Genomic DNA, 13,456 nt, shown 5'->3' with positions numbered 1-13,456 from the left:
GTCGGGCATGACTGAGCGACTAACACTAACACTAACTGAAGGTTCGTGTGTGGCTCATGTGTGACTGAGAAAGAGCCTGGGGTGACTGGCAGGACACGTGTGACTCCAGGCGTGGGCTTCAGAGTCGGGGGTGGTCACTTGGTGTGGCCGCTGTCCATGAGATTTTGCAGGCAAGGATACTGGAGTGGGCCGCTGCATTGGGAGGGCCCACCTTTAGCCTGAGCGTCAATCCCTATGGCTGTCTTTGCCCATGGAGGGTGGGGTCATGGGTGTGAGCTGGGTGGGGGCTTTGGGCACATGTTCTCTGACACATGGGCCACCTTCTGGTGGGGTGTCCTTTCCAGCCCCACCCAGACTCTCTCTGGGGTTGGCCAAGGTCACTGCCAGACTGCAATGCCCAGCTGCCCTGCTGGCCTCCACTTGGTCCAAGCTGGCCTCCCGCTGCCCCAGTCTGTGATCTCAGCCCCTGGAGAGGGTTTGCAGCTGGGGGCAGAGCTGGGACAGCGTGTGGGTCTCCTGTCTCCCCACTGACTCATCTGGATTTCCTATTAGGTTCCCTCTGCCGTTGGGCTTCCCTGGTGGCTCAGAGGTTAAAGTGTCTGCCTGCCATGCGGGAGACCTGGGTTCGATCCCTGGGTCGGGAAGATCCCCTGGAGAAGGAAATGGCAACCCACTCCAGCATTCTTGCCTGGAGAATCCCATGGGCGGAGGAGCCTGGTGGGCTACAGTTCATGGGGTCACCAAGAGTCGGACACGACTGCGCGACTTCACTTCACTCCACTCCCTCCGCCGTTGCTTTCCTCTGCTGCCTTCACTGTGGCTTAGTGGCTTTGCACACTGCCTGGCTCTCTCTGCTGCTGCCCAGGCTCCGGGGTCCTCCTGGCACCCCCATAACCTCGTCATTGGCTCCCACATTCCTGGGGCCACTGTCCAGGAGAGAGTGAAAGTGGGGGGACGGGCTCTTGGCCTAGGTAGTTGGCTGTCCCTGCAGGACCCGGGCAGGGTCAGGGCAAGGGACAGTGAGCCATCACTAAGGACTTCATGCAGAGGCCTGGGTGGTGGTGGGGGAACTGGCAGAGAAAGGTGGAGTAGAATGGTCTCAGGCAACTCCCAGACCATCCACGGGGAAGAGGAGCCATTGTGAAGCCCTGGGTGTGGCCTTAGAAAACGGATGTTCCATGGCCCTGGGTCAGTAATAAACCATGTGACTTTGAATGAATCATGTCCCCTCTCTGGGCCTTAGTTTCTTCTCACTTAGGCTGCATAGGACCCCTGGGGCCACCTGGTCGGTCCTCTCATTCTTATGTTAAAGAGAAGTTAAGAGATCGGCTCTAGGGACTTTGCGGTGTGGTCCAGTGAATAGGACTTCCTCCTCCTAACGCAGTGGATGCACGTTTGATCCCTGGTCACGGAACTAAGACCTCACACGTGACATGGCGTGGCCAAAAATGAAAAAAAAAAGAGAGAGAACCAGACTGCTTGGATTCGATCTCAACCACGGGCTTGCCTGTGATGTAAACAAGCCTGTAAACCTCTCTGTGCCTCGATCTCCCTGTGGTTGGAATGGAAGATAGAACAGCTGCCCCAGGAGGGCAAAAGTGTGAACACATATAGAGCAGATACTGTCTTCTCTCTGTATTTGTACAGGTTCCTGTATGTTCCATAAGCATTCATTATTATTACTATCATCACAAAAATGAAAGAAACTATAGCGGTTCCCTATGTCTGTATAAAGTCTGGATCAGATGCCAGCTGGTCTGGAGGCAGTAGAATGGCCAGGTTGACCTCGGGAGGACCTCAGGGTGCAGGAAGGAAGCTGCTTGTCCCCCTCGGCTCCAGACACCCAGAGACACCCGGGGCTCCACTGCCACCCTGGGATCCTCCACTGCTGATCAGCACAAAGGGCCTGGATGGGGTATGGTCTGAGAGGGGCCGGCCAGGGAGAGGAGGGCAAATCGCCCCAGAAGGAGAGAAGCACAACTTGAAAAGCACAAAGACAGCCTAGCCAGCCTTGGACCCCTTGGTCTGGCTCCTCTGGCCCCACTGCTGGCCTTGTGCCCAGGACCAGGAGGCCTGTCTGGAGGCAGAGCTCCTGGACCCCATAGCAGAGACACAGGTGGTTCTAGAGCTGGGTAGGGCTCTGTCTTCAGGACCTGAGGGGTCTCTATGATGTGGGGAGAAACGGTCTCAGCCAGGGGTGGGCAGGGGCTTCCTGGCTGCTGTTTAACGGGGCTTCCCAAGTGATGCGGTGGTAGAGAATCCGCCTGCCAATGCAGGAGACGCAAGTTCGATCTCTGGGTTGGGAAGATTCCCTGGAGGAGGGCATGGCAACCCACTCCAGTCTTCTTGCCTGGGAAACCCCACGGACAGAGGAGCCTGGCAGGCTGCAGTGCATGGGGTCACAAGAGTCGGCCACGACTGAGCACACACAGCAGTGAGGGAGGTGCCACTATGTCCAGGCCAGGAGGCCAGGCGGGGAGTGACCTCCTGCAGTCGGAGCACCTTCTTTGCCAGGCCCGGAGCCACTTCCAAGTGGCTGAGCCAGGACTCAAACCCGGGCGTTAACCCTGCATCTGCTGTGCCCACCTGGGTGAGATGCTCCATCTGCCTGCGCTTCTGTGGGGCAGGTAGGTGCATTTCCAGTGAAGTCAGTGAGGCTCACGCTTCAGGGCCCTCACCTGCCTGGGCCCCTTCCAGGTGCCTGAATTTTTAATTTGTTTATTTATGTTTAAAATTCCTTTTACTTATTTGGCTGCACTGTGTGGCTTGAAAGATCTTAATTCCCTGACCAGGGGTTGAACCTGGGCCCTAGCAGTGAAGAGTTGACTCATTGGAAAAGCCCCTGATGCCGGGAGAGATTGAAGGTGAGAGGAGAAGGGTGCAACTGAGGATGAGATGGTTGGATGACATCACCGACTCGATGGGCCTGAGTTTGAGAAAACTCAGGGAGACGGTGAAGGACAGGGAAGCCTGGCGTGCTGCAGTCCACGGGGTTGCAAAGAGTCAAACACCACTGAGTGACTGAACAACTAGCAGCTAGCAGTGAAAGCACAGAGTCCTAACCACGGGAATTTCCAAAACTTTTTAGTTTTAATTAAAAATTTAAAATAGCTTTATTGAAATCTGATTGACGTGCAATAAACGACACATATTTGAAGTGGACAGTTTGGTAGGTTTGACCATGTGTCCACCTATGGAGCCGTGACCACCATCAAGAGAATGAGCCCATCCTCACCTCCAGAGGGTCTGAACCTAATTCTGTGTGTGTATTTCTAATTTCCTTTTCTCAAAGAGAGCCCCACAGTTTTCATATGCTTTAGGCCCCATGGAAATCTGGATTTGTTTCTGCCGTGAGAGGCTCAAATGAGGCCTGGCTAGGAGAGCACTTTGAGAATGATGCCAGACTCATTGAAAGTGGATTATCTGCATATTTTTTTCTTCTTTAATTATTTTTTCTATTTACTTATTTTATTTTTAATTGGAGGATAATTGCTTTATAGTGTTGTTGGTTTCTACCTTACAACAACGTGTATCAGCCATAAAAAATATTTTTTTGAATGTGGATCTGGTTTTTGAAGTCTTATTGAATTTGTTACAATGTTGCTTCCCCTTTAGGTGTGGTTTTTTGCCTGTGAGGCATGTGGGATCTTAGCTCCCCTGACCAGGGATCAAATCCACACCCTCCTGCATTGAAGGGAGAAGTCTTAACCACTGGACTACCGGGAAAGTCCCCTATTTGCACTTAAAATTTAAGTCACTTTTCCCATAGAAGATGTGACCAATGTCAGATCATCTATTCAGCAAGCATTTACTGGGCGCTTGCTCTGTACAGCACTTTTCTTAGTTTTAGGGATAAACAGGAGATTTCCTCCTGTTGGGAGTCAGGGGTAGACGGGCAGTTGTGGGGGTTCGAGGGGGTGACCTCAGCTTTCAGTGGGTTGTTTAGGGAACATGTCCCCCCCTCTAGTGGCCGCTGAGCCACAGTTGCCTTTGGGACGTGAAGATGAGGGAGTGGGCCTCGGGGGTCTCTGAGGAGAGGACCGGACATACAAAGACCCTGAGGTGGGAAGGCCTGGCACGTCCAGCAAAAGCTCAGAGCCTCAGAGGTAGGTGGTGTGGGGTGAGGGGCGGACTGAGCTGGGGATGGGTGGACAGATCCTGGGGGAGCCTCTGGGCTGTTGTAGGGATTTGGACACTTTCTAAGCAGGCAGGTGGGAGCCCCTGGAGGGGGCTTGAGTTTTAATAGCATCACAGTGGCTGCTGTGTAGAGAATGGACTCAGAGCAGGGAATTCAGCCAGGGAAGGTGGTAGCTTGAACTGTGGTGGTGGTGGATGGGGGAGAAGGGGCTGGATTCCAACCTAGGTTGAAAACAGAGTCATCAGCTTTTGCTGGCAGACTCGTTCATTCATTTGACACAGAGATGCCAAGTCTGGGGATGCAGACCTGAAGGGAGGTGTGGTCCCCTCGTCTTTGATGCTAAGAATCTAGCGCGAAAAGACAGACCCAGAAGTGATGGGCTGCTGCCCTTATGAGGGCTGGGCTGGAGCAGAAGGAGAACTGGATCCCGGATGCTGACCAAAGGGTCCCCATCGGCTCCCCCACTGCTGGCACCATGCCCACCGGCACCATGCTCAGCCTCGGGGCCCCAAGGACCTCCACCCCATCTGCCTTCTGCCCCTGAACTGTTGGCAGTGGACTCTTCTTGTGGGCCTGGAGCTCGTTTGATTAACAGGAAGGGAGACTGAGCTCCAGAGAACTGCGGTCAAGCCAGAGTCCAGGTCTGTTCCCAAGTCTGTACAATCTGGACACGTTTGAATGATGAGCCTACGGCCGTCAGGGCCCAGGTTTTAGATGAGGAGGCTGTGTGAGGGTCCAGAGGGAAGTGAGCAGTGAGCCCCCAGAGCTTGTCTGTGGAGCTGCCAGGTTGCAGCCTGGCTCCTCGACTCCCAGCCCGTGACCCACTTCTCTGCTGTTCCTAGCTGCAGCATGACTGCCTCTGGTTAGACGTGGAGTAGGACTGTCTCACATCCATTGGACTGCCTGTGGAATTCCTTTCCCTGGGAAGCTTTGAGAAGGGGCATGGTGCTGGACCGTGGGCTTAGAGAGATCAGCCCACAGGCAGTGTCCCCAGGGTCTGGACCTCCCCCTCTTTCCCTGACACAGACAGGTTTGTGCTCCTAGGCTGGCGAGTCTTCCTGGCAGACAAGACCTCCTGAGGGCGGCTCTTGATTCAGCCTTGGCAGTGGGGAGAGGTCAGCTGGGAGACCCGCGTGGCCTTGGCTGGGTGCCCTGGTTACCACCCAGGTGGCGGGTGGCCTGCTCATTTCGCTGCCCCCCTGCATCAGCAGCTTCTCACCCCCCGCAGGCCTCCTGGCTCAGCCAAGCCCAGAGGACTGGGCTGGCTGGAGACTGTGCCCATAGGTGGAGAAAGGAGGTCATCACTCCCTCTCAAACCCTCTCACCCTCTGTCTCCCCCAGTGCCCTTCTTTATGGTCTAATCCTACCAGTGGTCAGTGCAGCTCAAGGCTCACCTGGCCACCCAGCCTGATCTGGGGCCTCGTCCTCAGCATACAGCGTGGGCCCCGTTGGATGCAGGCACCGGGCCGTCGTCTGGCCACACAGGTGGTGAGCTCCTGGAAGGCGGGGAGCCCTCATCCTGATCTCATTTATGACCAGGGAGGACATGGGGTCGTGCGGCATCTCCTCTAGGAGGCTGGGCCGGCAGGAAGCACTCGTGTGACCTGGTGATGGTCTAGCAGGAGCCCTGGAGCTGTGTCCGGGTCAGGGCCGCGGGTTCCCCTCCAGAGACGCTCTTTGCGTCCCATGTGCCCTCTGCTGCCCACAGGCAAGACAGACACCCTGTCCGGTCCTGCTCTTTCGTGGAGGTGGTGGGGACCGAGGGAGCTGTCTGGAGCCAGGGCCAAGGCAGGGAGGCCCCAGGGGAGGCATAAGCAGAGGTGACTGCCAGGCTGCAGGTGAGGGGAGGCTCCGGCGGGGGGAGTTTCAAGCTGTGTGCCCACCAGCCGGAGACCCATGGCCCTGTCACCGTGTCCTCAGGTTACCATCCCCAGCAAGGCCTTGGCTCCCTCCTGCTGCCTGGAGACCCCTGGGATCTAAGGAGGGTGGGGGGAGGGGCGCAGGGGCCTACAGAATCATCACCCCAAGTGCTGGGCAGGTGGGCAGAGGTGAGGGCTGGGGTCCCTCGGGCCCTCCCACTGAGAGGCTGCTGTGTCTCTGCAGGTCGGAACGAGCTGATCGCCCGCTACATCAAGCTCCGGACAGGGAAGACCCGCACCAGGAAGCAGGTGGGCCCTGGCGCGGGTGCCCTGGCACCAACAGTGGCTCTCAGGGTGGGCCTGGCCCTCTGCGGGGCCAGGTGTGGGCTCTGGGGGCCAGCTCGGGAGGGATCCTCCACTGAGTGTGCCCCAGACGGTCAGTTTCCCTGGGGTCCCCGCCACCGTCACTGGGAGGAGAGAGACCCCTCCCCTACTTCTCCTGGCCAGCAGGAGGACCTCACTTCTGTTTAGCGGGGAGGGCAGAACCGAGGGCCCATCAGTGATGGATCTTTCATTCATTCATTCAGTCAGTCTGTGATGTGGATGGAGGGCTGTGGCGGGTGGAGGGCCGGGGGGAACCCCGTGGGGAGTGGCCTTCGGGGAGAAGGCAGGAACAGGAGTCCCTTTTCCTGCCTCAGGTGTCCAGCCACATCCAGGTGCTGGCTCGGCGAAAAGCCCGTGAGATCCAGGCCAAGCTAAAGGTAAGACAGGGATGGCGGTGGGAGCAAGGGCCCAGGGCTTGGGAGGGCTGGCCTCTGGGACTTTGGGCTCTTTTCCCAGGAGGAAAAGCCTTTCCATGGGTTTCGGGACTGCCCGCGGAGCCAGCAGGCTTCAAGGTGCTGAGGAAAGTGGGGGTCAGCCTGTAACCTGTCTCCCCCATCCAGCAGAGGACACTGACCACTGACTGGCAGCCGTGTGTGTGTGTGTGTGTGTGTGTGTGTACACTGACCACTGACTGGCAGGTGTGTGTGTGTGTGTGTGTGTGTGTGTGTGAACGGCCAGGTTCAGCATCCTGGGAGGCACAGTCCCGTCTCTTGCTGTGCATTCCACCCCCCGCCCAGCTCAGAGGGACGGTGCATGCCCCGAATCCCATGGCTAGGGCAACAGGATTGACCTCCAGGCCCCTTTCCTTGAGGACCCCTCAGCCCCTTACTGTTTGAGGGTGGCGGGGCCTGGGAGGCACTGCTGGGGAGAGGGCTTCCATGCTGGAGGAGGGGCTGGTGGAATTCTTCCCACCCCACTCTCTGGGACTGGAGGTTCCTGTCCCTCCCTGGATCAGCCCCACCTTGCAGGCCTGGACAGGTGACTGCTCGAGGGGGCCAGCCCTGGTGGGAGCCCCCTCCCCGTGGGACTCAGGCTTTCTGGACCCCAGAGCCAGGGCCCCTTGGGTGACTACTTCTCCCGTGGAGGAGCCAGCATTTGGGCCTTAGATCAGAATAGTAAATCCATGGACATTAAAACAAATTTTTTTTAATTTTAATTTTTTTGACTGTACTGTGCGGCTTGTAGGATCTTAGCTCCCCGACCAGCAATTGAACGTGGGTCCTCGACAGTGAAAGTGCAGAGGCCCAACCACTAGACAACCAGGGAACTCCCCACAGACATTTTTTTAAAGCAGTGGAAGCCTTTCTGTTTTTCTTCCTAACTGAATTATCACTGATACAATGTCAGAGGAGCTGCTGTGGTCAAAGTTAAGTTGGCGAGGAGTGGGCTAGGGACCCCTCCTCTACGTCCCTCTCAGGCCCCACGACTCTCGAACCTGAAAACATATGAGAACCCAGTTTCAAAGCCCCTGGGCTGGAGGACCACAGAGGACCCCTCTGGGACTGCGGCCCATGACCCTGCCACTGGAGCCTGGAAGGCGTGGGTGGGAGGCCACAGGAGGCTGCCCCCGCTGCCCACCCAGCCGTCCCCGCCCCCCACAGCTGCGGCCCAGCCCTCGCCCCTTTGCCCCCAGGACAGCTGGCTGGCCGCAGCTGCTGGTCCCTCCCTCTTACGCTGGCACATGTACCCGGACACCCTCAGCCCTGGCGCCCACTTGCTCCCCGCTCTACTCTCTGGCTGCCCTGTGACTCCATGGGGCCCAGCAGGGGACCTGATGGAGACTGGAGTGTCCAGGCTTCTGTTTAGAGCTGTTGAGGGGAGCTCTTGATTTCCAAGGGGCCCAGCTGTATGGCCCACATGTGCTGGGGGGACTGAACCTGTCCCTGTCCATAGACTCTGATGAGGGGCCAGGAACAGCCTCAGTGGACCACCAGACAGACTTCAAGGGGAGGCACTGGTCCTTTAAGTAATACACACATTTTCCTGCGTATGCACTTAGGGGAGAATTTGGTCTGAGGATTTTACCATATTCTCCAAGGGGTCTGGGGCCCAGTGCAGTTAAGCTCCTCCGTGGGCAGCAAGGTCAGGTGGAAATCTTTGGGTCACTGGCCTGGCTCTGCCTGTGGGCACTTGGCTGGGTCATCCACCTCAAGCTCCTGTCAGCTTCCCTGCCTATAAATGACAGAGTTAATCAAGGTGCTATCTGAGGTCCCCTCCAACCTCAAAATTCAGTACCAGGTCACTGATGTCACCACCCCCCCCCCCCACTCCCCCCGATTCCTATTCCACTTGCTGGTCCCTGGCTGTTCATTAGGCCAGCTATGAGAAAGGAGTACAGGTCTCTGACCTCGGGTTGGAGCCATCCAGCCTCCCAGTGCTGTTGTTAACAGGGGTCTGTTAACAGAGCCTGTACCTGGGGTGCTGCCCCATCCAAGTCCTGAAGGGAGCAAGCCTGGGTGATGCTCCTGAGACCCCCAGAGTCCTTGCAGAGAGGCAGCCTGATACTTTGGTTAATAAGGATCGCCTTAGAGCAGGATCCAAGATTGGCCCCAGAAGGACAGTGGGCTCGGGTGCCCACCACTCAGTGTGGCCTCTTGCCGCCTCTGTGCTGAAGACGGGGTTGCCCTCAGGTCCTGACCTGCCCCCTCCTCAGCCTGCTCAGCCCCTGGGCCTGCAGAGGTCAGAGGTCATGGAAGGCCTGTCCTGGACCCACTTCGCAGGGCACTGGCCTGCGACCCCTGTCAACACCCGGGTCCCCTAAATTCTCTGAGCCTCAGTTTATCTTAGAATAGGGGTGTGACAAGTCCTGCCAGCCTTACAGAGATCCTATGATGTTCAGAGCCAAAGTGAGACAGCATTCTTTACTTTCCGGGGGCTGTCTGGTGCCCTGTGACTGTAAAGGTCCCTGAGAGTCTGGGTAGAAGGGCCTGGCCCCACACTGTGTCCCACAGGGTGCCGGGCTCAACACTCGGACCTTTGTAATGCCACCCACTGGGCGAGTGAAGTCACAGCAAACCCAGCTGTGAGCTGTGAGGCCCTCCCTCAGCAATCTGCTTGCTTATCATTCAGGACAGATTTGGGTCACCAAGTTGGTGATTAAATAAAGGGCCCACGTATTTTTCCCATTTAAAATAATCCATCATAAAGATACAGGATTTCTAATCACAGCTCCCGAGTTGACATAACCCAACCTTTTAGCCCCAGTAATGCTGCCTGTACCAGCCCACTGTCTGTATGTATGGTCTTATTTCCGATCCATATGGACTTTTTTGGAATACAGGATGTTGTCTTATTGCTTGAGAGGCCCTTCGGGGTTGGGGAGCTCAGATTGGGACCGTTGGCTTAGACAAGTATTAACAAGGATTTATTATAAGCAGATGATACTGCTCATTCATTCAGTGCCTTGTGCTGGGTGAGCCCCATTTTGGGGGAGGGTCTTTGGACTACAGAGGACAGTCACATTCTGACACATAAAAGGCTCAGGAGCTGTGGGTGCCCATGGTACAGTTGACACCCATAGGCCAGGACTGAGACAGGGACCACTGGTCCATGTGACCGGAGATGACCTCTGCTGAGCATATTCCTACATCCTCTCCCATGAGCCAGGTGGGGCCCCAGACACCCTTGGTGTGGAGGTGAGTGAGGCCTGGGTGGTCTCTGTTCACAGGTGTCCCTTAGGTTGGTAACAGGAGAGCTGTTGTCTGGCAGGTGACCTTCAAAGTCTCTTTATTTTTCTTCGAACTTTAAACTTTTTAGTTTGCATTGGGGGTATAACTGATTAACTGGAGAAGGCAATGGCACCCCACTCCAGTACTCTTGCCTGGAAAATCCCATGGACGGAGGAGCCTGGTAGGCTGCAGTCCATGGGGTCATTACTAGTCGGACACGACTGAGCGACTTCATTTTCACTTTTCAGTTTCATGCATTGGAGAAGGAAATGGCAACCCACTCCAGTGTTCTTGCCTGGAGAATCCCAGGGACAGGGGAGCCTGGTTGTCTGCCATCCATGGGGTCGCACAGAATTGGACATGACTGAAGCGACTTAGCAGCAGCAGCAGCATAACTGATTAACAATGTTCTAGTAGTTTTAGGTGGACAGGGAAGGGACTCAGCCTTACATATGTACGTATCCATTCTCTTCCAAACCCCCCTCCCATCCAGGCTGGCACACAACCCTGAGCAGAGTTCCCTGTGTTATGCAGTAGGTCGTGGTTGGTTATCCATTTTGAATACAGCAGTGTGTACCCATCCATCCCAAACTCCCTACTGTCTCTTCCCCCTGGCAGCTGTAGGTTTGTTTTCTGTGAGTCTCTTTCTGTTTTGTAAGTAGGTTCATTTGTATCATTTCTTTCTAGATTCCACACATAAGGGATGTCATACATTTCTCCTCTGTCTGACTGACTTCACTCAGTATGGCACTCTCTAGGTCCATCCACTGTTGCTGCAAAAGGCTCGATTTCGTTCTTTTTAATGGCCGAGTAATATTCCATTGCATGTGTACACCACACCTTCTTTATCCATTCCTCTGTTGATCTAGGTTGCTTTCACGTCCTGGCTGTTGTAAACAGTGCTGCAGTGAACACTGGGGTGCACGTATCCTTTTCGATCATGTTTTCCTCTGGCTATATGCCTGGGAGTGGGTCAAAGTCTCTTTAAACGCTAGTGTGACAGGCAGGCCAAGTGTCCCCTTTGACAGATGAGGAAAGGGATCAGAGCCACCCAGTGACTTGCTCAGAGTCACAGGGAAGGTTGACAGCCCTGCAGGAGCGGGAGCCTGGTCCTGGGGCCTCTCCTGGCCTGCCAGGGTGCCCGTGCTGAGGCCTCCCCCCAATGTCTCCCCAGGATCAGGCAGCTAAGGACAAGGCCCTGCAGAGCATGGCTGCCATGTCGTCCGCCCAGATCATCTCCGCCGCAGCCTTCCACAGTAAAATGACCCTCACCCGGGGCCCAGGCTACCCAGCGGTCTCAGGGGTAAGTGGAGCTGCCTGCAGCCAGAGGCTGGACCACCCTGTCCTTCTCCCTCCTCCCCCTTCTGAGGAGACACGGCGCTGGCCACGCCAGAGTCCTCACCTGAGTCTTCTCAGGGAAGGAGGGACCAAGGACCGAGGGCCGTGCAGGTGTTGGAACTGCCCTCTAGGGGCCTTGGCAGGGACACAGGCTGAAGCCACGCCATCAGATGGCCGGCCTGGGGACTCTGCAGAGTTGGCCTGGTTTCCCGGTGGCGCTAGTGGTAAAGAACCCGCCTGCCAGTGCAGGAGACGTGAGATCCCTGGGTTCGATCCCTGGGTGGGGAAGATCCCCTGCAGGAGGGCATGGCAGCCCACTCCAGTATTCTTGCCTGGAGAATCCCATGGACAGAGGAGCCTGGCAGGCTGCAGGTCATAGTAAACAGTGGGATGTGGCTGAAGCAGCTTAACATGCACATGTGCAGAAGAGGCAGCCTAGGCCCCAGGCTGTGGGGCTGCACTGGCCAGTCCCCAGTAACCCCCGCCCCCACTTGGCCTCATGCCCCTTCCCCCTCAGGTGTTCCTCCCAGGTGGAGGCTGACGTCCCAGAGCAAACTCGTCTTGAATGTGAACTTCTTGGCCTGAGAACGGGTCTCTCGGCCTCTCTAAGAACAGTCCAGAAAGGCCCCTCCTTCCCAGGGCTGTGTCCGCATAGGGTTTTCCTGGCTGTTGGGACTAATGCACCAGCCCAGGCCCGAGAACAAGGGGCCGTCTGGCGAGCCTCCAATCCGGCCGGCGTTCAGTGTGTCCAGAGGCCTCTAGTCCAGCAGGGCATTGAGTAGACAGGACGACAGGACCTGGGGTGTGCCCACGTGACTTTGGGGCGCTTAGATCTAAGCAGGATGCCTGACTCCAGGACTGTTGGGGGCCATGCTTGGCACCGTCACAGAGGACTTGTCTCAGGGAGGAGACGGGAGGAGCCGTGTCTGTGAGTCTGGGGGCTTCTCCTGGGAGCCCCGCACTGGGGGATGTTCCTGGGGCTGGGCTTCCTGGATGCATTCTCTGGGAGGCCATGCTGCCTGGATGGAGGCAGGGGTGTTAACACCCTCCCTAGCCCCCGGGCCCAGGCTCCAGCCTCCCTTCCAGCTCTAGGGCCCCTGCCATGTCTGACTCCACAATGCCAGCCGTGCCCACGGGGCTCTGCTGACCCTGTGCTTTTACCTCCTCAGTTTTGGCAAGGAGCTCTGCCAGGCCAAGCCGGAACGTCCCACGAGTGAGTATGGCCTCTAATTGCTCCCTGGGCTGCACTTGAGCCGGTGAACCATTCTGTTGACCCCGGCCACAGGGTGGGTGGGCCACAGGGTGGAGTCAGCGTTTCCGGGTGGCCCTGTGCTTAAGGATGGTTCACCCAGCTTTTGCCAAAGCCCTGGTCTGTCCTGGGTGGAGCAAGGCCTGAGCTCGGGACCCGAGGGGAGGAGGCTGGCCTGGGTGGGAGGGAGGGAGTGATGGGTTTGCCCAACAGACATGCTGCTTCCATGGGCCGGCCAGAATCCTGAGGGAGCAGGAGGCCAGAGTCCTGACCCCCCGGGCTGCCTCACAGACAGCGCTGGGGCCTGACCGAGGCTCCAAGGCTGCCCTGGGCTCATGCGTCCTCTCTCGTCTCCTGCAGTGTGAAACCTTTCTCCCAGCAAACCTACACTGTCCAGCCGTCACTGCCTCTGCCAGGTGGGTGGGCAGGGTCTGACTCCCTCCTGTGTCACACTCTGTGGCTCCTGTCCCGGTCCCAGGCCCTGACAGCTGGGCACTCACGCCCCCTTCGATGCCATCCTGGTGCCTGCTCAGACTGTGCACCCCAGTCCTCTCCAGAGCCAAGACCCCTGTGTGCCTGGGGCTGCCATCCTCCTCAGAGAGACTCAGGGCTGGCAGCGTGCGCATGGTTCAAGGGGCACGGTGGGTGCCCCGGGCAGCTGCCCCACCTGCATGTGCGTCCCGTCCAGCCTGGCGCTTGGGCTGGCCTCCCTCTGGGACACCGTAACCCTCTCCTTCAAGACGGGCTTCCCGCAGAGCCTGGCATTCCAGCCTGGAACCCCTGGTCAGCAGAGGGAAGGCTCCTGAGACGGGGCAGGCTG

The 13,456-nt window shown here is 57.2% G+C and overlaps 1 protein-coding gene across 1 annotated transcript in view; it reads left to right on the top strand.

The window, feature by feature from the left end:
- TEAD4 (TEA domain transcription factor 4) overlaps window positions 1–13,456 on the top strand; it is a 61,214-nt gene that overhangs the window by 37,736 nt on the left and 10,022 nt on the right. Inside the window, exons 4-10 of the mRNA XM_052640053.1 lie at window positions 6,242–6,306; window positions 6,696–6,758; window positions 8,333–8,338; window positions 8,386–8,391; window positions 11,224–11,352; window positions 12,557–12,600; window positions 12,997–13,052. Coding sequence (XP_052496013.1) covers window positions 6,242–6,306; window positions 6,696–6,758; window positions 8,333–8,338; window positions 8,386–8,391; window positions 11,224–11,352; window positions 12,557–12,600; window positions 12,997–13,052 — 369 coding nt within the window. The remainder of the gene's footprint in view (window positions 1–6,241; window positions 6,307–6,695; window positions 6,759–8,332; window positions 8,339–8,385; window positions 8,392–11,223; window positions 11,353–12,556; window positions 12,601–12,996; window positions 13,053–13,456) is intronic.

Source organism: Budorcas taxicolor, chromosome 5, assembly GCF_023091745.1.
Source record: "Budorcas taxicolor isolate Tak-1 chromosome 5, Takin1.1, whole genome shotgun sequence".
Lineage (NCBI taxonomy): Eukaryota > Metazoa > Chordata > Mammalia > Artiodactyla > Bovidae > Budorcas > Budorcas taxicolor.
The sequence above is the reverse complement of the archived record's forward strand: the minus strand, read 5'-3'. Positions and strand labels throughout refer to the sequence as shown.